Source organism: Gopherus evgoodei, chromosome 1 (genome assembly GCF_007399415.2).
Source record: "Gopherus evgoodei ecotype Sinaloan lineage chromosome 1, rGopEvg1_v1.p, whole genome shotgun sequence".
NCBI classification, from domain to species: domain Eukaryota; kingdom Metazoa; phylum Chordata; order Testudines; family Testudinidae; genus Gopherus; species Gopherus evgoodei.
The window spans coordinates 232,185,975-232,213,217 of NC_044322.1; the positions used below are offsets into that span (position 1 = coordinate 232,185,975).

General features: G+C 38.8%; 1 protein-coding gene across 1 annotated transcript in view; it reads left to right on the top strand.

The window, feature by feature from the left end:
* LOC115644557 (potassium voltage-gated channel subfamily KQT member 1-like) overlaps positions 1–27,243 on the top strand; it is a 798,115-nt gene that overhangs the window by 472,797 nt on the left and 298,075 nt on the right. Inside the window, 1 exon segment of the mRNA XM_030549102.1 lies at positions 8,192–8,253. Coding sequence (XP_030404962.1) covers positions 8,192–8,253 — 62 coding nt within the window.

Here is a 27,243-nt window from a genome sequence, read left to right on the forward strand (position 1 = left end):
GACCTGATTATGATGCCCAGCCTAATTTGAGAGCAGACTTAGGATCACCAGGGCTCTTGGAGATATTTTATGCAAGTGACGCTTGCTTTTCCAGACAAGAACATTGCAGCCCCATCACTTAAACAACTTCCTCTGCTAATCCGTTCATGGAACAGCCTTAGTGCTGAACGGCTGCTCTGAGACAACTTTTTCAGAAGTAACCACCTTTCAAAGGTGATGCTGCCAAGAATGACGCCACTCGCCATAGCCTGCCAGCTCTACAAAGTTATACCACTTGCAGGCAAATATGACAGCACCCACAGAGGAGCTGGCAGCATCATAAATATCAACTGGAGACGAGGAAAACTGGAGATAGTTCTTAAGGTTGCAAAACTTAAATGCCTCAGTTATGGGTTTGCAAGACAAAGAGCAGAAATGTTCTGATCTATATCTTATTTTATCTGACCCTCTCCCTAAGTTCAAGAATGATGGGTAGGTCCAGATAAATAGATCCAGATTTCACCCACCTCATTTTCTGTACTGGATGACTTTAGTTTTGCAAACTGAAACCAGGAGTGGTTTTGATTTCAATGCTATTTTATTCAACAACATTCAGGTGAATTCAGCAAAATGGTTGTAGGTTGGCCCCTTTCTGACAGTGACAGACGCTCGCACTTTCCCATCCACTCTGGACACTTGAGATCCCTGAATTTTCATAGGCGCGGCTGTCCAGTGTTGCATTAAAAAGGAATTTTTAAACAGTGCATTCTTCACAAGCAAAGGCATTGCTGAGAATCTCCTTCATCAGCAATATGGGTGTATTCTCTAGTCTGCTGGATTTTTTTTGCATTCATAGCTGGCAAAGAAACGATAAATAAAAACACAGGGAAAATCAAAGTATTGAAAAGAAAAATACAGAAAGAATGTTGCCTTCCCAATGACTTCTTTGTGGTTTATTACCAGCTTTATTTGAAGAATCTTAAGGTCTGATCTAAAGCCCATTGAAGTCAATGGAAATGTTTCGATGGACTTCAGTGAGTTTCAGATCAGACATCTTTTGAATCTCTGTTGTCAATACTGACAACACTATACATGGTGTGATACTATAATTCTAGTTTTAGATCAGCATTCACTAGTGAATGACATAAACATGGGCAAGATATTACAAATACATGACAGAAATAGTTTGTGTTAGTTAGAAGTAGTTATTGGCTGTTTTCACTCAAAATTCCTTAAAGACTGGAAATTTTAAAAAGCCAAAGATAATGCTTAGTCACCTGGATAATTAATGGTCAAATTTTGAAAAGTGCATAAGTCCTATTTTCAAAGTGAAATTGGAGATTCAATAATATTTACTAAACAAAACAAACACCTATGAGATGGTATAAATCATAAAATGTAAAATAGTAACAATCGACCTTTTGCACCTAATGAAGTTCAGTGGTTTTGAATGCAACTTCAGAGAATCCCCATGGCTGTTCAGGAGCACAGGGGAAGAATAATGCCACAAAAGATTCAGTGTTTGGGCTCAAATAAGTATCCAAAGGTTGGTGCCTCATCAGACCCGCCTGTGTGTGTGCAATACAACTGCAAATCTCACCAGAAACTGGCTTTCTTGTGAGATTTTTGGCACTTTTTCCTGCTTTTGGGTGTACTCAGCGGGAGTTCCTTATATTGTGTCATTCTGTTTCCAGCCAGTAACTAGAAGTGGGGAAGAAGATTCTTTCAGAAGCTTAATAAGTATTCCTCTTTCATATCCCCCCTTAGCGTGGAAAAGAGGAGACTAAGTGGGGAATATGTTAGAGGTATATAAAATCATGAGTGGTGTGGAGGAAGTGAATAAGGAAAAGTTATTTACTTGTGCCCTAATATAAGAACTAAGGGCCACCAAATGAAATTAATGGGCAGCAGGTTTAAAACAAATAAAATAAAGTTGTTCTTCACACAGTGCACAGTCAACCTGTGGAACTCCTTGCCTGAGGAGGTTGTGGAGGCTAGGACTATAACAGTGTTTAAAAGAGAACTGGATAAATTCATGGAGGTTAAGTCCATTAATGGCTGTTAGCCAGGATGGGTAAGGGATGGTGTCCGTAGCCTCTGTTTGTCAGAGGGTGGAGATGGATGGAAGGAGAGATCATTACCTGTTAGGTTCACTCCCTCTGGGGCACCTGGCATTGGCCACTGTCAGTAGACAGGATACTGGGCTGGATGGACCTTTGATCTGACCCAGTACGGCCATTCTTATGTCTTATGTTCTTAAATGTGTTCAGATCAATTTGGCTTTTAAAAATGGTTTAATATATGGGATATAGGAGTCAGTGTTTCTTTAAGTATTGTTTTACCCCTCCTCCCCCAGATAAAGATGAGGAAGGTAGGATCAAAAAGAAATTTGCCAGCAGAGAAAAAAAAGCCCTCAGCAGGCATCGTTTTATATAGATACAGACTGTTCTCCATCTTGCCTCTGAATGTGTTTTTCACTTCTGAATGAAATTAGTTCCCTTGTAGAAACGACTATGCACCACTTAAGTCCCATTTTCAAACCTAGATGGGAGTCTATTCACCATTTACCTTGGCCCTCTACACACGGTCAAATTTCATCCCCTTTAAATAGTTACTAAGGATACTTACAGTATTTCATATTAAATTAGTCCCATAGTTATTTTATAAACATTATTATGACTTCATGGCCAAATACTGGCATCTGCACATTTTGGAGAAGGTGCAGAAATACAACACAGCTATGTAACAAAATCCAATGTACTTCTGTTCTTCATCTCAGTTGAAGAAGGGATCAAGATTGCTTAAATTATGACCAAAATGATCTAATCACTAAGCCCTAGATTATTTTCTTATCTATTATTTTAGAGATCCCAGATGTAAATGAACAATTCTTCACAGGTACAGCAGTCTACCTGCATTGACTTTTAATTGCTTTAAAGAAGACAAAAAAGTGTGGTGTCTTCTATTAGCCCATTTCACTCCAAGTGACCCACAGTAGTGTGCTGGGCTTGATATATTTTCCTGAGATTTTGAGGTGCCTTTTGCAGTCTGGGTTACTCCACAGGTCACCCAGCTCCAATTCTCCCTTTTTTACCTTTAGAAAAATACTTCAAAATAGATATGAAAAAAATCTCTAACAATTTCATAATTTATGAAGCAATAGTTTGAGATGCGCTAAAAATTGAGTCCTATTGCTTACCTTGTGAAAATGCAACAGATCCCTTCCAGCTCAAATCATTTTCAGGCAGTTTGGCAGGAATTCACCTACTGAGTTACTACCCATAAGTATTTTTTCCTCACTTATAAAAGAAACAAACATATTTTTAACATTCTTGTACATTATATTGTGATGTGATATGGCATAGTACTTTAGTAAATAGTAAACTAAAAAAAAGTCATTTTCTTCCATTTCACTTGTTCTTTTTCTCTTCCTCATTTTAGATGTGACATTCACTGTTCCCTTGCAGAAAATGTTTCATAAGTGTTTCAATGATTTAATCTGTTCAGTTTTTGGGTGACCAACTTGAGATTTCTTGTTCCTGGTTTTCATCAGTAGGAGCTGTGACTGGTCTGCACCTCTGAAAATAAAGACCAAGGTGTTTCAAACTGTCCTCTAAAAATGGGTGGTACCCCAGATTAGTGAACACTTCTGGAATGTTATCTCACTTTGTTTTTTAAACAAGTACTGTATGTGTGTGTGGGGGGGTGAATTTAGGGTTGCCAACTTTCTAATCACACAAAACCAAACACCTTTGCCCTTCTCCTTCTCTGAAGCCCTTCTCCGAGTCCCTGCTCATTCCATCTCCCTCCCTTCATTGCTCACTCTCCCCCAACCTCACTCATTTTCACTGGGCTGGGGCAGGGGGTTGGGGTGCGGGAAGAAGTGAGGGCTCTGTCTGGAGGTGCAGGCTCTGGGGTGGGGCTGGGAATGAGGAGTTTGGGGTGCAGACTGGGGCCGAGGGGTTCAGAGTGTGGGAGGGGCTCAGGGCTGGGGTAGGGGATGTGGGCTTCAGCTGGGGTGTGGGCTTTGGGATGGGGCCAGGATGAGATGTTTGGGGTTCAAGAGAGGGCTCTGGGCTGGGACAGGGGGATGGGATGTGAGCTCTGGGAGGGAGTTAAGAGTGTGAGAGGGAGTTTTGACCTGGGGCAGGAGGCTAGGGTGTGGGAGGGGGTTTGGAATGTGGGTTCCTTCCAGACAGTGCTTATCTCAGGTGGCTCCCAGTCGGCAGTGCAGCCGGGGTAAGGCAGGCTCCCTGCCTACTGTGGCTCCACATGGCTCCCGAAAGTGGATGGCATGTCCTGTTCCTAGGCTTAGAGACGGGCAGCCAGAAGTCTCTGTGCACTGCCTGCAGGTGCTGCCCTCGCAGCTCGCATTGGCCATGGTTCCCAGGCAATGGAAGCTACGGAGCTGGTGCTTGGGGCAGCGGCAGCGTGTGGAGCCCCTGTGACTACCCGTGTGCCTAGGAGCGAGACATGCTGCTGCTTCTGGGAGCTGCGCAGAGCCAGGGCAGGCAGGGAGCCTGCCTTAGCCCCTCTGCACCACTAACTGGAATTTTAATGGCCATGTCAGCGGTGCTGCCCAGAGTCTCTAGGGTCCCTTTTTAACTAGGCATTCCAGTCAAAAACCAGATGCCTGGCAAACCTAGAGGAAGAACACATCAAGGAGCAGCAATTTATATAATAATGATAAAGTCTAGAAATGAACTGGATGACTCAAAAGATATTCTCTATCAATCTGATACTACAAGATGCTTCCTATTGTATTTCTACAAGTGCTTTACCTAGTCTAAATTTAAATCGAGTAAATGATAGGCATTTATCATGTTCCTAGGAAGATTACGCCACTGTCTGATATTGACTAGCATCAGGAAGTCTTTCTTGATATTTAGCTTAAATTTTCCTTATGTCATTTCATCCTATTATACTTAATTATACTCCCCTCTTCATAATGATCCCAACATCCTCTCCCTTTTTTGTGTGTGTTTATGCACTTCACATATATATTTGTAAAATATTAATATCTGGGTTAGCCAATATATTACCATATGTTACACACACCAAAAAACAGTACAGCAACCAACCCTACATTAAAAGAATGTTACTTAAGTTACAAAGTAAAAAACACAAAAGTTAGGAAATTTCAGGTTTACAGGTGTCTGTCCAACCTTTTCCTACTATTTACAAAGGCAAATAATCTAGTATGCAGAAGAAGGAACAGGGGGATGAAATACTATATTTTGAAAAGACTGTAGAAGAATACTATAAAAACAAGATAGAAATGAAATACATTAGAACAGTGTTATTTGAGCTATTGCCCATCCTTCTGCCACAAGGCTTCCCAGATTGACGATACACTCAGTTTACTTTTATGAAAAGACTGCAGCATTTATTAGAGGGCAATACTTACAAAGTACAGCTGAAATACCTAACTAAATAGAGGCTAACCAGAAACAGAAAGATTGCAGCCTTCTGTGAGATACAGAGCATGCATGTCAGAAAAGTGAAAGCCATGCCACAGCTGACTGAGCATTGCATGACATGTTTTTCACTTCACTTGAGAGGAATGCCACAAAATAGCTACACCCCCTTCCAACCATTTGTCTAAGCAATTCCTGTTTTCTTGTTTTCTCTCCTACATAGTATACTGGAGTAGTTAAAATGAGAAATATTGTTAACTTGTTTAGGTTTTGTTTGGCTAGCTTGTACATAGATGAATTGTGTAATTAGAGTTGGTTAGGAAATTATTTTTCCCAGGAAAATTTTCAACATTTTTTTTTATTAATTTTGATCAAACATTTTCTTCAGATTTGGGGGAGTTTTGCAGAAACCCCCAAAAATGATTGTTGTGGGGGGGGTTCGAAAGTGAAAATTGGAAAATATGGGCTCAAAACCTGCAAAAATTTCAGTATTTTGATTCCCAAAAATTGCACTTTTTCAATTAAAATCCCAAATATGGTGTTGATATAACATTTCTGTTTCAACAAAAAACTCTCTTCCATACAAAAACATGTTTTGAGGAAAAATTTCTACCAGTTCTATGTGTAACCCATTGATTAAGTTGTGAACCCAGAGTTCCCTCCTGAATGTTAGAAATGTACATAGCATCTCTGCCTCTGGATTTCATCTGATCTGAAAGCTGTGTAAAGTTTCCTATAGCCTGTTGACTTGTGCCTTTGAAGATGGTCATGTGCAATTCTACCAAAAAGTGTTTATTCTGTAAAGATGTTTAAAATGTAAATGGGATCTTGCCTACTTGAGATGGGTAGGAAGTTAAGATTTGGGATATAGAGCTCTGATCTCCCCACTTCTATTCAACCACACCCCAAGGGATTGTGAAGCACAGATTTAGAAAACATGCATATTTGTCCTAATACACATATTGGGGGATGTTAGGATTCTACACACTTGCAATTTAATGTATAGATTGCTGTGTACCTATCAAATCCACAAATTCCACTTTTGGTGGAGATGAGCCAAACCAGGATCCTTGAATCTGTCTCTTCAAGTTTCAGAGGTTTATGAGTTCTTAAACTAATAAATTGTCCAAATAGCACAAATCTCTGGATCCAGCCAGGCCACTCTGCCCACAAAATGCCTCCAACTGTATTTGTGTTGTCTACTTGTGGGGAAAGATTGGTGACCTGCTAGCTGCCTCCCCAGTTTCATTGATAAAACTTCTCTCCTATCCAATATCTTCAGAAGGCCGAAGGCAGGGCCACTGCCCTCCTAAAATCTTGGCATGTCTTCGGGGGGAGAGGGATGGCCAATAAGTATTCCTTCTCCCAAACACACAATAGTAGAACATTGCACAAGAACTGCTCTCTGCTGTGGCCACCTACACTAAGAAAAATGGGTCAACATGGCTTCTGTTCAACCGTTTGGCGCAGCCAGTCAGGCAATTATAACCAAATAGTGTGTGACTCCGGGGCCAAATCTCAAAAAACCAATCCAGCTCAATGTGTGAAAAAGGAATGTAAACATGAGTGTGAAAAAGTCACATTTCTAATAGCAAACTGTTTGTGTGCATGTTTTCCATCAGAAATTTACGAAGTTTTGTTTCTGTTTTGTGGAAAAAAAATCACAAATTTGAAAGCAAACATTTTAGGTCATTGGGTGAAAATGTCAGAAGTGCGTAAGTCCCATAGACTTAAGCTCCTAAGTCACTTCATTGACACATGGAAATTTAGGCTGGAAAAGACCACAAGAGGCCATCTAGTTCAGCTCAGTCAGCTGAAGTAAAACCAAGTTTACCTCGCTAGGGAGGCCATTTGTCTAGTTTTAAGCCACACAGTCCTAGTTCATGGAGCACTGTCCCTGTCCAGTATAAACTTAGCACCCGACATGCCTTTGTCCGCTGTAAAGGAGAGGGAAGAGGAATCGATTGGATGCTGGAGGGTGGTGATGGGTGGGGGTGCAGATGGGGATAGAGCCAGTGGAGACGCCTTCATGTGAACTGAAGCAGGTGGAGATGGGCTCACACAGGCGGGGGCAGGGATGTCTTGTATTCTGGGGATGTGCCAGTGGCCGCTGTATACCTAACCGATGCATGATAGGGGTTAGGTGCTTTTGAAATTTTTACCCATTATGAATATTTTTTGCAGCTCATAATATAATTATTATTTCTGATTTGTTACTGTAGTGCTTAGAGGTCCCAACCAAGAATTGTGGCCCCACTGTGCTAGACACTGTACAAACATAAGAGACAGGCCCTGCTTTGAACAGTTTCCACTTTTAAGTACCAATCCTTCAATTCAAGATCAGGGCCAACACAGGCAAGACAGAAAAAGGGTAGGAAGAGAAATGGGGACAAAGAAAGATATAATGACTTGCCCAGTGTCTTAGCTGGGAATAGAGCCCAGGACTCCTAAATCCCAGGTCAGTGTCTTATCAACTGAACTATACTGCCTGTCACATTTATAAACGTGAAGATATAATATGTGTTCTTATATAAAAGTATGCATGACTGTATAGTTAATATGCACACATTGTGTAAGTGGTACATACAGACATATGTGCACACACATATTACATGTGTACCCAATCCCTCTTTCACTCATACAGTCTATGAAATAAAAACTACTTGTTGCACTCATGTCATCAATATCACTCTAACTTTTTACTAGCTTCTATTTTGCTTTAAATCCAATTAAATATACTTCTTAGTTTCAGATTATTCTTTGTCTAATGACTGTCACAATTTTTTTTCTTTTAGAAAAAGGGGTAGACAAAGGATACTATACTGTAGGAGCCAGACTGATCCGGTTAGAGGATAAGGTAAGTGTATGAAAGCTTTTTTTTTTCCCCCTGGCTAATGATATCTGATCTACAAGACTGCAAGATAATATCTTTGCATGATTTACTTTAGAACTGTGGGGCACCATAATAAAGAAAAATATCCTAATTTTTGTAAGGGATTTGATGAAGTTACATTCTTATGTTGTTAGCACTTTTAACCATTTAACTGCCATGCAAACTGGATTCTTGATATCAAGTAGTAATACTTTCATGTTAAAGGTAGGTCACATAAGCCTGGTAGACAAATACTGCATAGTGACAAGATGTCTGTCACACTAGAATTAGTATATTAAAGATATTAGAGAGGCCATTATCAGTATTATTTGTAAATAGCAACAGTTGATATCTCAGTTTTATCATAGCAGACATTTCCACTACAGGTTATTTTAACATTTGAGACAAGGCCTGTCTGTGATCAAGGATATCCATTGGTTATGTGTATCTCTCCCTCAAGTTGTTCATTTAGTTGTTTCTTTTTTTTACTTATGTGAAGGGGAAAAAAGCTTTGGCTATTCTTAAGAAACCACAGTATACCTTACAAAAATTATGTCGAAATGATACAAAGGTGAAATTCCACCAGTCACCTAACGTTGAAAGAACTTTATCATAATAACATGGAAATATTCAATGCTATGATCTTGGATAGCTGATTTACCTAGACTTTTAGTTTCTTGGACCTAAATGGGTTGTGTCCTAGAAATAATCTACTTCAGAGGCAAAGGAAACAATATATACAGTATTAGGAAATATAGTATATGAAGGATATCTGTGACAATACTTCCATCAATTTTTGTGAGAAATAATTCCAAAAATTGAAAGAGCTATTGCCTTACTAAATTAGTAGTATGTATGCATCTGACTCCTCCATGTTATGAAGACGAGAAATCAGTGTGTCATTACTGATTCTGCCACCTGTCCAGGCTCAAAGCTTTATTGGTAATGGCTTCAGAAATTTTAATTTGAGATTCTCAGTGGTACCTGGCTAGAAGAGGTGTAACAGATGGAATACTGTGCAAAGTTCTCCCAGTCAATAACATGCTATATTGAATAATCAGCATTACAACCCTTGTTCTTGTAGTTTAAACACAAGCAAGCAAATCAAATTCTAGTAGTTTCCCAAAGGCTTTTATTTTCATCCACTTTGCGTCAACATAAAAGTTTTAAGGTGGTAAAGTAATGAGGGATTTACATTATCATTATAAATGTCCATTATAAGCATGTATTGCCCATCTATTGAATGGGTTTATTTTGGAACCTATCTTGCAGGGTTCTTGGAGCAGCATCTACAGTAGCTCAAAAAGCCCTGATAAAACCATATTAACATTGATCATATATAAATATGATTTAAATATTGTTGTTGCGAGCTCAATTTCATTTGGGGTTTGGGCAAGGCCTAACTGCTTTTCTAATTGATTGATTCTAGTATAGCGTTTTAACTTTCAACATGTTGTATTGGAACTGCTGATTTCTATCTCTATATTTATATTCTCCAGAACAATGAAGGAATAAAAAAGTATGAAGATAATTTATTAGGTGAACCTGCAAAATGCATGCAGTGTTTCCAGCTTCTGTTATGTGCTCAGAACAAACTACAAATACAAAATAAAGGCAAGCGGTGAAGTCTGCCCCACAATGAAAGTTAAATTGTTTGCTTTTATGGTACAACTTAACTTTCATTTGTTGTTCATGACATCAGTCCTGTATGCAAAAAAAGACAAACCTTTCTTGTTTGCTGTTTTTTTTAAATGAGTGAATATGTTTGCATCTTTTTTGCACACAAGGCTAAAATATGTATGTTTACATAGTAGAAACAAAGTTAGGCTTCCCAGATATCCCTGTTTTAATGGGACAATAGAAACTACCACATCCTGCTGTCAAACTGCTTCCCCTCAACCGTTTTCCCATATCACACCAATTCTTGTTTTAAATGGTTTTCCCTATGGTAAGTACTATGTACCCAAATTTGAAACAATCGGGAGTCAGGAAGAGCAAAGCAGTCTTCAGTCTCTAAGCAGAATAAATGGAGTGGGGGCATGTCTGACGTGAGGCTCCAGCTGGTAATGAAAAATGACCTGCCCCTTGGAACTTGGAAACCTTTGGGATGAACCCCATCCCCCTAGAGAAATTGTTTTAACATGCAGTCACCCAAGGCAGACATGGCAGCCTCCCAATCCAGTGACACATCTGATAAAATGACACACTTTTGGACAAAGGCTAATTGGTTTAGATTGATAAAAATGCAGCTATGGATTTTTATTTTTACCCAATTAAAATTTTGTCTCAGTAAGCAGTTAACATGTTTCTGCTCCAGACTGATCTTTCCCACCAGCATTTTCTAGTAGATTGCTTTTACCTTTATGTGCAAAAGGGGATTACACATAATTCATAATTCATTCAGAGGGGTGTGCATTGTTCTACACAGAGCCTTAGTAATTGTCTGTTTATAATGTTTCAGAGAGAAACGATGTATGGATGGACTTTAGTCTCTTTCATTTAAAGGTTTCTTATTGTTTTGGTTTAAGCTTCTCAACCTGCCAAGTACAGGACGTAATTTAGGACAAAGACCCCAAAAAGATGAATAAGTAACAGCAGTGCAAAAAGCTTTCAAAGATCCAGAAAACAATGGATTCTTTTTCTTTAACACGAACAACATTGTCTGTAACCTCAGGTTTAGTCACTGTCAGTGCTTCTGAAGTAATCTTACAATAATAAAAGTGTGATAAGAACAGGTTTGTGCAGGATGGAATAATATGTGAGTTTACAGTGAAGGAGAGTTAACGTACACTTGCATAACTTTGTTTAAAACACTCAAAGCCTGGTGGGAGACGGATAAAATACATGGTGGCAGTTTCCAGCCAATATGTACAAACCCTTTTACGTAAAAACCCCAGTATGTAAAAACATTAATGCTGTGTAAGTCTTTACTCCTTTATTAACATGGCATGTTGTGTAGTGTAAGTTTATGCAGAACACTTTTCAACCTGCTCTTCTCAGAGTAGGTTATAAAAGGTTTATTTTGTGGTGGTCAGCATAATAACCTGTTGTGATGCTTTTTCATAACTCAGAGATGTGAACAAGAACAAGAATGGGGCTGCTTTCCCAATGATATGTGCCAATGATATGTGCCATTTGGCCGACCCTTCCTTTAGTTCAATGGCAGGGTTTAATTTTAAATTGCGGCATGTAGCCATTGACAGATTCTTTTGAAATGCATTAGGAGGGAGATCATTTCTAAGATGATGTTCTAGAGTTGGCATTAGATTCTCTTTAAAATTGTACATTAATTCGTCTTTATGATGAAATGAGTACTATATCTTTTTTTCCCCAAAAAAAATTAGAAACAAATTTCAATGTACTGTGTCAAATTGCCCAGGAACCTATAAATAAAAACAGGAGAGAAAAGAATCTGCAAATGGAAGGTTAAAAGGGACAGCTGTGTTGTCTTTGAAAAAGAAATCTATTAGGTATTTTTATAATTATATGGCAGTCTTCTTTATGTGGTATTTACAGTTATGATTTACATCCATATTACCATAACTCTTTCCATGCTTACAGACAACATGTGATAATGGTAGAAGCCAAAACCAACCATTTGGTAGCATTTAAAAAATGCAGAAATGCTCAGAGAAGGCAGAGCAGTAAAGCTGAACCCATCTGAGCTTTATTCATCCAAGTAATGTGAGCCAGAACAAAAGCATGGTCCAAAATAAACAAATGAGGGGGTTGGATTGTGGTGGTAAACTCTCTCTTTACCAATTTAAACAATCATTCTACACTTGGAAGTAAAACCATGGGCTCTAAGAAGAGCGGTTTCTGTGCATCCTTCTTTTGGATAACAATAGTGAGATTGATGTTCAATGAATCTGACTCCTGTTATAATTACATCAAAAGTCATTAAATAGTCATCACATTGTTTATCATGGTGGCATTTGCAAGCACACCATAGTTAAAAGTCTGTCAGCATTTCCATTATAAACCCTTAATTTGTGGGATGGAGAGGAAGCATAATTCAGCTGTTTAAAAAAAATTGAGGCTGAAAACTAGTGTACAATGAGTCAATTAAAAAATCTGTTTGTGAGGGTTCAAGAATACATTAAAAATAGACCCACCAAATAAGTTTGCCAAGTTAAGATTTTGGAGGGAAGGACCATTGTGGAGTTAAGTCAGGGTGGGGTTTTTTTGTTTGTTGTTTTGGGGATTGCAGTTTGGTTGGTTTTGGGGTTTTTTTGTTTTTTTTTTTGCACCCTTGTTTCTTAAACATTGATTCACATTTTATGATGAAACTTTTTAGACAACTGATTTGTAATATGAGTTATTTGATTTTGGTGTTTCAAAGAAACATAACTTAATAACTTAAACAGTTAGGCTAATGATGATGTGTTTGTGTCCACAATTAATGCAGTTCAACATACCCACATTGTGCTGTTAGATATCTAATGGAGAATGAGTAATATTATCTATACAGAGTCTCAACATATGCCACATTTGGTCCAAAGAGACATGTGAGAGATTTTGTGACTGTGTATTAAGAGAATACCACTAAAGTGGGCCAAATTTGACTCATTTTTACACCAGTGTAAATCCAGAGTAGATCCATTGACTGTCCTCACAGCATGAAGTAATTTGACTATTGTTTTAAACTAGTGCCTAATTGAAAAAGAAATTAAAAAAAAATCCGCCAAATTTTGCTTTTGTTTACTTCAGTGGAGTTATTCTCGATTTACAGTGGTGTAAATGACAGTAAATTTGGCACAAGGATTTAAACCTAAGAAGACAAGGTTCCCAGTTCTGCCCTCACTCCCTATCAGACCCCACTCAATTAATTGGGTTTGCACAGGATGTAAGCAAACGCAGAATGATGCTCCAAAAGTTCAGTATGAAGGCTGAACAGAATTCTGTTTTCACTCCGCCCTACAAAAGTATTGCAGGCATCCTAGTGGTGTGTGTGAATTGGTTTTCCACATATGCTGTAATACTGAACCCTATGGAACAGGTTTTATTTTAACCTGAGCTCTAACTCATGCTGATTTGATAAACTGGCTCCTCAGCAATATTTAAATGTTCTGATTTTCTAGTAGACTTCTCAGTGCAGAGATCACTGTGGCAGCCTAACCTTATTTTTGGTAACTCAAAAAGGTGATTTCCATGCTTCAGAAACATTCACTGATAAACTTTGCTTTCCCATCCCCAATAGTAGGGCATGGCAAAAATACAACCCACTACAAAATTAATTCTGAAAATGGTGTGCATAGCATTAAAGCACCGGAGTGTTTTATCTCATTTGATTTCTGAAATTGCTGAACACCATGTAGGACAAGATGTCATAAACAGATAGCTAAGGGTTAATGTTCTTTTACCTGTAAAGGGGTAACACCAGTAACCTGAAACACCTGACCAGAGGACCAATCAGGAAACAAGACTTTTTCAAATCTGGGTGGAGGGAAGTTTGTGTGTGAGTTCTTTGTTCTTTGTCTTGTCTCTGTACCCTCTCGGCTATGAGAGTGATTTTTCTATCTCCAGCTTTCTAATCTTCTGTTTCCAAGTTGTAAGTACAAAGATAGTAAGACAATAAGGTTTATATTGTTTTCTTTTGTATTTACATGTTTGTAGTTGCTGGAATGTGTTAAATTGTATTCTTTTTTAATAAGGCTGTTTATTCATTTTTTTCTTTTAAGCAATTGACCCTGTATTTGTCACCTTAATACAGAGAGACCATTTTTATGTCCTTTTCTTTCTTTTTTTTTATAAAGCCTTCTTTTTAAGACTTCTTGGAGTTTTTTCTTTAGTGGGGACTCCAGGGAATTGAGTCTGCAGCTCACCAGGGAATTGGTGGGAGAAAGAAGTCAGGGGGGAATATCTCTTTGTGTTAGATTTACTAACCTGACTTTGCATACCCTCTGGGTGAGGGGGGAAGGACTTGTGTTTCCAGGACTGGAAACAGGGAGGGTGGAGTCCCTCTGTTTAGATTCACGGAGCTTGCTTCTGTATATCTCTCCAGGAACCCAGGGAGGGAACACCCGGAGGGGGGAAGGGAAATGGTTTATTCCCCTTTGTTGTGAGACTCAAGGAATCTGAGTCTGTGGGTCTCCCAGGGAAGGTTTTGGGGAGACCACAGTGTGCCAGGCACTGTATAGATTCCTGGCTGGTGGCAGCTTTACCAGGTCCAAGCTGGTAACTAAGCTTGGAGGTTTTCATGCTAACACCCATATTTTGGACGCTAAGGTCCAGATCTGGGAAAAATGTTATGACACAAGAAGTCTAACTGCAAAGTTCCTTTAAGAGAATTTTGTTGGTTTGAAACTTTTGGATCAAGGAAGTTTTGCTGCTGTTAAACTCTCAAAGGACTTATGGGAACAAATATCACTTTATTAAACTAGTGTAAATCCAGGATAACTCTGTATTGTCTTCAGAGGACATAATTCATATTTATAACAGGATAACAAACAAGAATATGGCCTAGATTAGCCAATAAACAAGTTTAGAGAGAGACCAGTGTCAAGCTGCCTGTAAAATATTTCTGATCCTGAATGTTTGAAAGTAGGGACAAAGGTAAGAGTTTACTTTGATAAGTACTTTGAAGCAAAAGGAAGGAATGTAGATACATATTATTTTAGAGTGTACAACTGAACTAATCAAACTTAAATCCTTCCCTTAAGGTTCCTGTTATGGAGCCTTGTTTTATGGATCATTCTGAGGTATCCTTTCTACATCACAGTAATTTGCATCTCCATGAAGATTCTCCTCCTCCCCACCCCCAAATAAACATCAACATGGGAAGCACATGAGCTCTTTCTGAGTTCTATTATGGAAGCTGGACCGAAATGAAATCTTCACTGCTAGTTTTGAGAATCATGGGTCTAATCCAAAGCATAGTGAAGTCAGTGGAAGTCTGTCCTTGGGATTTGGCTCAGGCCCCAATTTTTTTTTTTTAAAGGGAGGGTGAAGGGAAGGGTTTGAGATTGTGAATTTTTATCGGTACAACATTAGAGCACCACAAATCAAATGTTAAATAATTTAGGGGTTCTATAAATGAGCATGCAAATCATTGTATCTGTTCCCCTGGGGCTGTATTGTCTGTTGATTAATGTCCAGGCATAATTAGTTTGATCCCATTTACAGCAGTCTCAAAGATTGCTGTGAATAGACAGACACTATAATCTAATTGCTCTTCTGCTATCTTAGCTGAAATTATTTCAGTGAAACCTTTTTTTCTCCCAGAAAACCTATTACTCTTGCTCATGATGTCCTGCGGCATAAAATGGGGGCTTACGCAATATACACTTCCTTAGGTCATCAAACTGATAGCTGAAAAGGCTGTGCCTACCTAAGTAAGATAAATGTGCCATTCATTTAGTTGAAATCAGTGAAATATACCTGAAGAAGATATGTTCCATATTAACTGTCATTGACAAAATTGCACAAAATTACTGTAAACGTTGTGAAAGAGAGAAATAATTAAATGGTTTTACGGCTGTTTATAAATAATGGAGCCCTGAGGGAATGGAATCTTTCCTGTGCAAAGTTGATTTAGGATATCTAATTCTAATCCATATTGAAGGGTCTGAACTGATTAACCTAGGGTAGAGCCTACTGTCCTACTGACCAGCCTTGGGAAATGTTACAAACTCTGATTTCTTCATATTTCAATATAGTTTTTGAGCAAATCTGATGCTTCTGAAAGTGAGATTTTAAATATATAATAATGCAAACTACAATTCAGGCTTAGCCACCCATCACCACCCCAACAGCTCTGGCTCTGTCTCAATCCTGGTTTGTAGCACTCTCTGTCATTCCAGTCATGGTCTTCAGTGCATGTTACCAATTATGCTGAATGTGCTCAACTGTGCACCAAAATAAAGCCCAAATTTCTTACAGTTAACATAAAACTACCAATGAAAGTTACTGGTGGTAGTGAAAATAGTTTAGCATTCTATACACTGTCTGTAGTAATAGATTGTGAAGGCAATCAAGTACTTTTAATCAAATGCTAAGGGTCAGTTCGTAACTAGCCGTAATGTGGCCATGCAATGCAGAGAGGGACTAAGGACCCTGCTCTGCTCTTATGATGCCCACATATGAGCCAGCCAGCATTTCAACCCTATGTACAAGCACAAAGTGCATGAGAAGTAGCTGGAACCACAATTCTGACATGCATCCGACGAGATGGGTATTCACCCAAGAAAGCTTATGCTGCAATATGCCTGTTACTCTATAAGGTGCAACAGGACTCTTTGTCGCTTTTTATTAGCTCCCTACCATTGTCTGACAGTTCTGCTGACTTAGCTGTTGAGGGGAACATGCTGCACTGCTTACAGCTGTAGCAGAGTGCTCTCTCCCTGTCACAACTGGAGAACTCCAAGAAGCAGAGGGTAAATGTGACACTGCCTCCATGATGTTTTATGGAAATATGCTTATGAGCGTGAATATAATGTAACTGGAGTATGCTTTTTGCAAAAGGTCTCTTGTAAGGTATCATTACAAAGCTTATAATCTACTGAGTGTGTTCATCCTATTTGTATAAATGTATCACTCTTGTATCTGAAGCTAGAAATATAAAGTGTAACTCTGAGGCCCTATTGTAATTATGCAAAGTGTGGGCCATTGAGGGTGGTTTAGAATCTTGATGGCTCCCATTGACTAGGATTATTGGTTGTAAATGGTCTGTTTACTTGCAAACCTTCCTGGGTAAGTGCGGGCCAGCCCTAGAAGAATGAACGCTGGGGTCTCACAGCACATGTGACCATATCACCTGATACTGGAATCTATCTTAAGCCTGGTGCTTTTCCATTTAGAGGGAAGGGTGGGGACCCAGAGAGACAAAAGATTCCCGTCTTGTGCCAAAGCTATAAAAGAAGGGTGGAACAGAACAAAGAAGGCTGCCCGTCATGAGAAAACCCCTAATTACCACCTGAGCTGGGACTAACAAGAACTGTATCAGGGGAAAGGATTGGGCCCAGACTAGGAAGGAGTCTAGTCTGTGAAAGAAGCTTATTGGAACATCTCTGAGGGTGATATATTATCTGTAATCAGTTTCTTAATGTATTAGGCTTAGCCTTGCATGTTTTTGCTTTATTTTTCTTGGTAACTTACTTTGTTCTGTTTGTTATTACTTGAAACCACTTAAATTCTACTTTTTATACTTAATAAACTCACTTTTGTTTATTAATTAACTCAGAGTAAGTGATTAATACCTGGGAGAGCAAACAGCTGTGCATATCTCTCTATCAGTGTTATCAAGGATGGACAATTTATGAGTTTACCCTGTATAAGCATTGTACAGAGTAAAACAGATTTATTTGGGATTTGGATCACACTGGGAACTGGGTTTCTCAGTGGTTGAGATAGATCTGCTGAGCAGTTTTTGATTAAAGCCTGCAGCTTTGGGGGCATGGACCAGACCTGGGTCAGTGTTTCAGCAGGCTAGTATGTCTGGCTCAACAAGATGGATCTGGAGTCCCAAGCTGGCAGGGAAATTGGCCTCAGAGGTAACTTCAGCATGTCAGGTGACAGTCCCAAGGGGGTCTCTGTGACCGAACCCATCACAGTACACTGCCATGGGTTTAGTGTATGGGTGCTGGGTGTGGGTGGTGGTGGCCTGTGATATACAGGAGGTCAGACTAGATGATCTGGTGCTCCCTTCTGGCCTTAAGCTCTGACTCTATTTTTAGCAAGCTGGCTCAATCAAAGCTAGCGCAGGTGTATCTACTTGACTGGGAATTTGCACCTCCAGGTCCAGTGCAGACATACCTTGAGACACAGGGTTTCCGAATGGGGCAGTGCAGCTCCACACCACCATTGCTGCTACTTTATTTAATGCTATTATTATTACTAGAGATGGGCAGAAAATTATTTTCCTATCTCATGAGGAAAAAAAATCCCATTTCCAGTCGGGGTAAAAGTCAAGATCTTGAACATTTTTGCAAAACAAAAATCTCCCAAGAGAAAAGAAAATTCAGAGGAGGTCAATTGAAATGTTTTGTTTAAATAATTTTTTAACGTTTCATTTAGATTTCAATTTTTTATATTTTTTTCACATTTTTACTATAAATTAACTTACATCTCAAAATGAAAAGTTGTTTCAGACCAAAAACTTGAACCTTTTTTGTTCTGAAAATATTTAAAATGTCCCCTTTTGACAATTTTGAAACTTACATTCAAAATTGGAAATGTATTGAAACTAATCCTGCCCCACGAGCGGTTTCAATTTTGATTAATTGGCATTTTCCAAAAAAAATCTTCTAAATTCTTGACCAGCTCAAATTATCATGTATTATTATTAAGTAATTTAACTCAAAATTATTTCCCAAAACATTAATTTTAAGTCATTTGTAATTATTTAGGAGTGCATCCTGCAAGTGATCCTACTAAAACTGGTTGGAATTGTTTGAAAAGAATGTTTTTCCATTAGAAAGTGCCAGTTCATCAAAAGTTAAATGATTAGCAGAAACTTGTCACCTGCTATGAAAAATCATTTTGAAATAAAAATTGAATATACATCTTTCAATTTTCCATTTTGAAACCCTTTTTGAAAGCCTAAATAAGAATGAAATGTTTTGATTTTGTCCAGGAGAAATGTTTTGATTGAACCAAAATGAATTTGTTTGTTTATTTTATTTATTTTGGTTTGATTCCACTCCCTGTTGTGGAATAGAAGATATTTTGAAATCACAGAACTCTTTCCTGAACAAAAAAGTCTGGTTCCTGCACAGCTCTAGCTCCACCCATAGAACTCCTTTCAAAATTATATGGCCTCTCTGCACAGAGCCCTTTCAGGATCAGTAATTAAAATGACAGTGCTTGCTTATTTATTTGAGGGCCAGATTTGTAAAGCATTGGCCTCTCGTTGCACCAGCTGGAAGAAATATAATTGCAAAATCCACATTTTAATTAAACTAATAGCTATTTGTATTTGCAGTTGAATTCATGCATTTTTTGCAAGTACATTTTAGGATGTGAGTTTTTGCAGTTAGTCCCTGAGTGTGTGTAATGGATTTTATTATTGTTAATTGTAACTGCATTGATACATTGTGATAAACAGTACAGGAAATATGGTTGTGCAGTACATGTTAGAAAATTACTTAACCTTATGAAAAGAGTTCTGAACAGGACTTCTGTGATGGTCCACTCCAAAGTGTATACAGTACCTTGGGTGGGAAATGGTCACCTAGTTTAAGAGTTAATCTCCATATTCTTATAGGTTCATGTTATGGCATCTGGGGTGAGGGAGGCAAAAAGGTAAAGTGTTGTAAAGAAACCTAGAAGCACTGTCCCCTGTATTCTCCACTGGAATACTGTTTGAGACACATTACTTTGAGTCACGCAAGTAGGGGTGTAACAGGGTACTGGCTAGGAGACACATGCCAGGCCCCTGTTAGCCCTGTTTCAGAGGAAGAAGGGTACTAGTTGGGCTGGCTGAGGGGCCACGCTCTAATTACCAGAGTGGATCCACCTGCAGGCCTGGGTAGCCAGCCTGCCCTATAAAGCTGACTAAGAGACAGGAAGCAGGGGGAGACAGGAAAGGGAGGAGTGTGGGCTCTAGAGCCCTGCTGGCTGGGAAGTCAGTGGTCTCCCAGAGTGCTGGTTTCTGTAAATAATAGGTGGTGAGAACCAACACAAACAATAAAAGGACACAGGTGCTGCACTTCAGTTGGTTCTGACTGCATTTGTGGAGGGGCCAGGAGCAGGCACCACTATAGGGACAAAGTGGTGACACAGAGAGTAAATCATTACAGTATATTCTCAATAATGTAGTTTTGTTTCTACTGGCAAGTAACATAATCATGTTTTTTTTTTCTGTTAGAAGTCATTTTTAAGGTACTGTGGGCTGGGAGGTGCTCGTCTTCCCTGTGTTATTCCACATGTCTGTTAAACATTCAGCAGCCTGAGGACTAAGGAATGAGGTAGCGTAGGATACATTATGCATCTTTTCATTTGTTTCCTAGCGCCTAGTACAATAGGGCCCTGATCCTTGGTTGGACCCCTTGGCAATACCACGATACCTAATAAATCATAATCAGTCACTATTATCCTGCACATAGTGATTTAACTCAGATTTTTTTTGTCATTCTCAGTTAATATTTTACCACAGATTGAATTGCACTTATATCGAATAAAGATGCTGGTGTAAGAACTGAAAGTGAGGAAGGCTGGCCCAATGGTTAGGCCACTAACCTCAGACTTGAGAAACCTGGATTCAAATTCCTCGCTTTGCCACAGCCTTCCTAGGTGACCCTGAACAAGTCACATAGTCTGTCTGTGCCTCAGATCCCCATGTGTAAAACAGGGATAATAGCACTTCTCACCCGGACAGGGGTGCTGAGGATAGATGCATTAAATATTCTAAAGCCCAGTAAAAGGGGCCATTTAAGTCCCTTAGACAGAAGTGAAAGCATTTTAATGTGATATTTTAGACAGTAAAACAAAGTTTTTAAGTATCCAATGCATCTCTGTAAACTCACTCCTTCCCATGGTCTCTCTCACAATCGTTGTTTTCATTTTTAATGCCTTTCTGAGCTCTACCTGTGAACTGATAGCCGGAGTTTTTGATTTCTTGAATCTGAGGAGCAGAGTCTCTGCAGCTGGATTTGAAGTTGTAGAGTTTTAATATGCTGCCTTACCACAAAATGGTAACTGCAGTCTGACAGTTCAACAGGAAACTGCCTGCTGTTTGTCCTATGAGTCTAGCATACTTCACAAACAATGGCCTTATATCATGTAGATGAAGTAATCCCCTCTTAAAATGTGCTGACTGGTTGGGCTAGTGTTTAAGATACAGTACGAAGAACTGAACTGGCATCCTCCTGTTTGCTTAACAGACCTGTAGCCCATCATTAAAATACACCCTATGGAATGGAACAAACCAGTGGTTAGAGTTTGGGCATTTCCAAAACCTACAATTGCAAATGCTGCAAGTCCTGTAGCATTTCCTCTTGTGACAATGTATTGACAAAAATAAGATATTGGAAATTACATTAAAATGGTATGGTTTCACTGGAAGCGAAGAGGACAGCGTTGTAAAATCTTTGTCTGTAAGTGAATGCATAAAGCAAAAAAGGTAGGTTTCCTAAAAGATCCAATGAAAAATATGGGCTGTTTCAGGGGCAGTGCTCTCTACTACCTTTTTTTTTAAGATAGTGTTAAATATCTGGTCAGATCTCTCATTCCCTGCACCTTCCTGGGTCAGAATCTGGCTAGTAGTCTGCTCATCTCTTTAGGGATAGAAAGTACAGTGTATCAATTCTCACAACTTTTTCACAATTCTCACAGGAATCTGTGTTTTTCTTAAAGATCTGCCTCCAGGACACACATAATTATGTGAGAATCCATAATATAGTAGGTTTCCATCCCTCATTGCAGGAAAAATGCTTGAAATCAGGAACCCTAAAGTCTCAAAAACCAGCAAGCAAAAAAAAAGAACCCCAAAATGTAGTATTTTTTTAATCTCATTATTTTTAAAAACAAATCTAATTATTTGTTGGTCTCTGACATGATTTGTAGTAGATGGGGTTATCAGTGCTGGTAGTAGAACTGTGAGGAGAAACCTGCAATTTTTGTGCCGTGGAATTTGATGTGAAAAATGTTGTCATTGTGAGTTGTGCAGTTTCATATGCCCTAAATTTCCCATCATTCACAAATATTCATTTCTGTTTATTGTCATAGCTATCTCTGTTCAAAAACTAGGCCTGCTTTCTTCCATTTTAACTTGGTCATTGGCCTGGGTTTGCTTGAAAAAAAATGTGTATCTTGCCAAAAACGTTCTACAAAATTGGGCTCATTTGTGTATTTGCAACAAAATATGGGGAAAAGACCTTCAAGTATAGTGGTTTAACATTTTTAATGTCTGTTTCATACATCTCCAGTGTTGGGGGTGGAGGGAGAGCTCTATATAATTTCTAAAGATTGGTCATGCTTCTGGGCTACTTAACAAGTGACACTGATTGGGTCTATAGCAAGTCATGCCATGTCCTCTTCTATACCAGTAAGCTATAGCTCATGGCCTGGTTAATGAGATAGTGTGATGGTAGAGGGGCGTGTACATATGTAGAAGTGGGAATAACAAGGTGACAATGCTCTGGCCTTTGATAAGGATCAAGCAAAATTTCTGTCCTCCTACTCTGAAATACAAATGATATGGGCATGGACCTGATCTTTTTCTGTGTCTCTCCTGTGCATTGTCATATAAATAACAGAATAAATTGCAGAGGGATATTGTAATGCTATACCAAAGAGAAGTCCTGAAGGAGACCATAATTTTTCTGGTAGCTCCTCCAGCACAGAGATAGCAGATGGTCTGATGGGTGAGGTGTCTTTCTGAAGAGAGAGAGAATACAGTTCTTCAACATGTGTAGTAATTAAAGAGCCCATGTCCCCTTTTTCAAGAGTAGGGCTGTTAGCCCTGGCAACATCCAGTGCAGGGTGACTACATTCTTGTCTACATCTCTTTTGTAGTTGCCCCTGTCATGAACTATTGATTTGAGATGTTGAACATTTCATACAAGGAATGACTGCACATATAAAAGTGTTGCCAACTCTCATGATTTTACCACGAGTCTTGCAACATTTGACTGTTTACTTGAAGCCCCAGCTCCTGGAATCAAGTAAATTCTTGGGACCCTTACTTTCTTTTTGTTTTTTGGGGTTTTTTTGTTTGTTTGTTATAAATAAAGAGTAAGTTTCTAATCCTTCTGGTTGTGCAGACAAGTTAGAAAACTTGACCATGAAAGGCTCAAAAACAGAAGGTAAATAAAATGAACCCAGAATGTTGTTGTTAAAAAAACACACTTGATTTTTTTAAGCAAATCTCTTAATATTTTGAGGCCTGACTTGTGATTGGTGATACTGCATATGTAGTGTATGTAATAACTCTATATAACTTATAAAAACTCTCCAGTAAAGAGCTTGGGCATAATAGTGTCTTTAGATTAATCAATGGATTAGTATTTTTTTAAACTGAAACACAATTTATCATCACCAGAGTATTTTCAATCTGGTGCTTTTTGTTTAACTAAAAAGATATATGTTTAAATACTTTTCTTGTCAAGATTGGGCCAGTGTAATCCCTTGCTCATAGGCCACCCTGATTATATGCAATATAGAATGAAGCAGCAGCCCAAATTCTTACTCAACCTTGTTTTAAAATCCCTGAGCATAAAGCTGCATATTAATGTTGTTGTATTACTAAATGTCAAGGTGCCTAATGGTTGGCAGCCTATAGATGCTGTACAAAACTTGTCACCATATGTACCACAGATGGCAGTCAGTTTTGTCTGTCCAAGACTAAAACTAAAGTCTTTAAAAAGGGAGGCCTATCGAATTAAGTAGACACCATGAGTGTAGCACTAACTTCCTCTTTCTTTTTGTAGTCCCCAGTCTACCTCATCATTTCAAATTAAACAGAAAAAAAAATATTTTCTGTTGCTTTTGATTGCTTTTAAAATAATGTAAAAGTCGGATCATTTTTTGGTTAATGCCCAGAAATGGGATACAGAAGATCCTGATTCTATTCCCAGCACGGCCACTCCCCTTCTGTATTAATTTGTGCAAGTCACTAAGGACCTAATTTTGAATGGGCAGAAGCCCAGGACTCTATCCAAAAGGCATACTCAATTGCATACCTAATCTGTGATCATAATTACCTTGGTCACATGTGCAAATTGGATATCTGTGTTTAAAAATGTGTGACTAACAGTCCATTTGTGCGTGACATTGCTTGATTTGTAAGCAGTATTGCACAGAACTCTTCTGTTTAAGCTTGAAAGTTTGTTTCTCTCCAACAGAAGTTGGTTCAATAAAACATATTACCTCACCTACCTCATCTCTGTAATTACCGATTTGCACATGCATTTTTAGTAATTGTGTACATGAATTAGGCATGCAGTGATGTGTATATTTTTTCATGTGGTTCTGGTTTCTGTTGTCTGCTTTTTATGTCTCTACGCCTCTTTAATCATATGTAATTTGGAGATTATACCTACCACACAGGGTATTAGCAAAAACAATGAGGAGTCCTTGTGGTACTTTAGAGACTAACAAATTTATTTTGGCATAAGCTTTCATGGGCTATAAGCCACTTCATCAGATGCATGGAGTGGAATATACAATAGTGGAACATTTGTTCATGTATTTATACCTGCTCCTGTATATTCCACTCCATGCATCTGATGAAGTGGGTTCTAGCCTACGAAAGCTTATGCCCAAATAAATTTGTTAGTCTCTAAGGTGCCACAAGGACTCCTCATTGTTTTTGCTGACACAGACTAACATGGCCAGCACTCTGAAACCTGACACAGGGTATTGTGAGAGTATATTCATTAATGTCTATAAAGTGCTCAGATCCTGAGATAGAAGACACTATAGAAATGCAAAGTAGTAGTAGTGGTTCTTGTTATTTATTATTTGTTGTTAAGCACCCTCTGGGACCCTGAGCACTGTTATGTAAACACATGTTGATTTTGACATAGTTATATACTGTAAAATATCAGTAACAATAATTGTTTAGTATCAGAGGGGTAGCCGTGTTAGTCTGGATCTGTAAAAGCAGCAAAGAGTCCTGTGTCACCTTATAGACTAACAGATGTATTGGAGCATGAGCTTTTGTGGGTGAATACGCACTTCGTTGGTGGCACCCTATAGACTAACAGAAGTATTGGAACATGAGCTTTCGTGGGTGAACACCCACTTTGTCGGATGCATGTGACGTGCATCCGATGAAGTGAGTATTCACTTATGAAAGCTTATGCTCCAATACATCTGTTAGTCTATAAGGTGCCCCAGGACTCTTTGCCAATAATTGTTTAGATGTTGAGAGCAGCATTTATTTCCAAGCCCAGTAACAGGATGACACACAAGGTATATAGAATGTGGGATCATTCCTGGAGTCCCATTGAAGTTTTATCTGAGTTTGGATTGCACTAACAATCCTGTGTCCCCCTCACATGCAGCAATATCAAGCAGCTGGTGGGAGACATACTTGGGGCCGGCGCAACCCATTAGGTGACCTAGGCGGTCGCCTAGAGCGCTAACATTTGGGGGATGGCGACCGCAGCGGCCGGACCTTCTGTTGCCTCTGTCAGGGGTGACATTTCAGAGGCGGGACCTTCCACTGCCTAGGGTGGCAAAAAAGCTGGCAGCGCTCCTGGACATACTGTAAGGTGACAGGAATCATTGCTAATCTAATACAGTCATAGCATATACAGAATATAGTATTCTGTATACTGCTGTCTGATTTCCTTCCCTGGCTTGGATGGTAAAAATAAACTTCTTGTATTTGGAAGGTAATTTTCTATCCCAAAATATATTCCCTATGTTTACTTAATTTTACTAGGTGGTTTTGTAGCCTGACCATAGCTCAGATTGACTGGAGTTCTGATTATGTCATTTAGGAGAAAACTCCCTTGTGTGGAGAGGGTTTTTCTTCTTCTTCTTTTTTCCATAAAGCCATAAATACACACAAATGTCACAAAACAGAAGTAAAGCCAGAAAACTTCATATTTTGAGAAACGAAAACTTGATATACTTATTAGAATTTCTCTGTAATGAGGTCATTTATGTCAGAGCAGGAAATGTACAAAATAACATAGGACAGGAAAATCAAGACTCTGTAAAATACTCCAACAAATTTGGTGCATTCATTACTCCCTTAATATGCCTCCAGTGTAATCTATAGACCCCACAAAAGACCACATTCTGTTTATGTATGTACAAAGTTCTATATATCTAACACACATACGAGTAGCAATTTTACTAATGGGGAAAGATTGTTGTGGGCCTTTTATACACCATATAAGTTCACTTATAATCAGTCCATTTACAAGAATGCTGTACCATGAAAAGCAGTTAAACATGCCATGGTTATACTAATTTTGTATTAAAAGGGAAAGTTCACTTTAAGTTATAGCTCTAAAAAATTCACTACTCATTCATGCTTTTTATTTATTTATTTATTTATTTGTGAATGTATAATTGGCTGTCTCCAAAAATGTCACAGTAGGAGGGAAAAAAGTTCATTTTCCTTGGCTTGTGCACTGTTGCTATTCCTGTGTTCATTTAGCTTGGCTCAGAAAATGAAACGCTATGGTCTGAAATAACTTTTTATATGTTGACATGTGCATTTAACTAGAATAAGTAAGCAGAGTGGACTAAGTTGGATTCAGCAACTAACAAAATATATCTTGTATTACACCTTTTAATACATCTGACTACATTTATGATTATTTGTTCATTTTTAATTTGAGAAAGTCTGTGCATCCACCTATAAGAGTTATGCAGCACACTCTCACAAAGTCTCACAGGAAGACATTAGACTGTAGATGATAATACATTTAAAAAACATCAGATTCTTGATATATATTTAAGATTTTATATATTAAAAATATAAAGCCAGACCTGACAAAGAGCTGTGTGACACTTGAAAATTTATATCTTTCACCAATAGAAGTTGGTCCATTATCAGATATTTCCTCACCTGCCTTGTATATCCTGCTACCAACGCAACTACAAGAAAATCGCAAACAAGAAAAACTGAAGTGAAGTTACTAACAGCAAAGGTGTTTCAGCTGCCCTGCAGAACAGCCTCTGTGCACAGTGATCTTTTTTCTTCCGTCAGCGGTTTGAACATTGGCCTGCTAAACCCAGGGTTGTGAGTTCAATCCTTGAGGGAGCCATTTAGGGATTTGGGGATTGGTCCTGCTTTGAGCAGGGGGTTGGACTAGATGATCTCCTGAGGTCCCTTCCAACCCTAATAATCTATGATTCTATGACTTTACGTATAGTGAGCTTGGTGTTGGCTTTTCCATTTGATAGTGCATTATGGGTGCAGAGGAGGAGTACTTGAGTGACAGTTGCCTGAGGCAATCTGCCTGTGCAGTCAGACAGAATGCTTCCAAGGCTTTGGGAAAGTGACCTGCATCATTTGAAAGGGTGCATTGTGTGCTTTTCCTAAAGCCAGTTTCCAGGTGGCAGTGGATATGG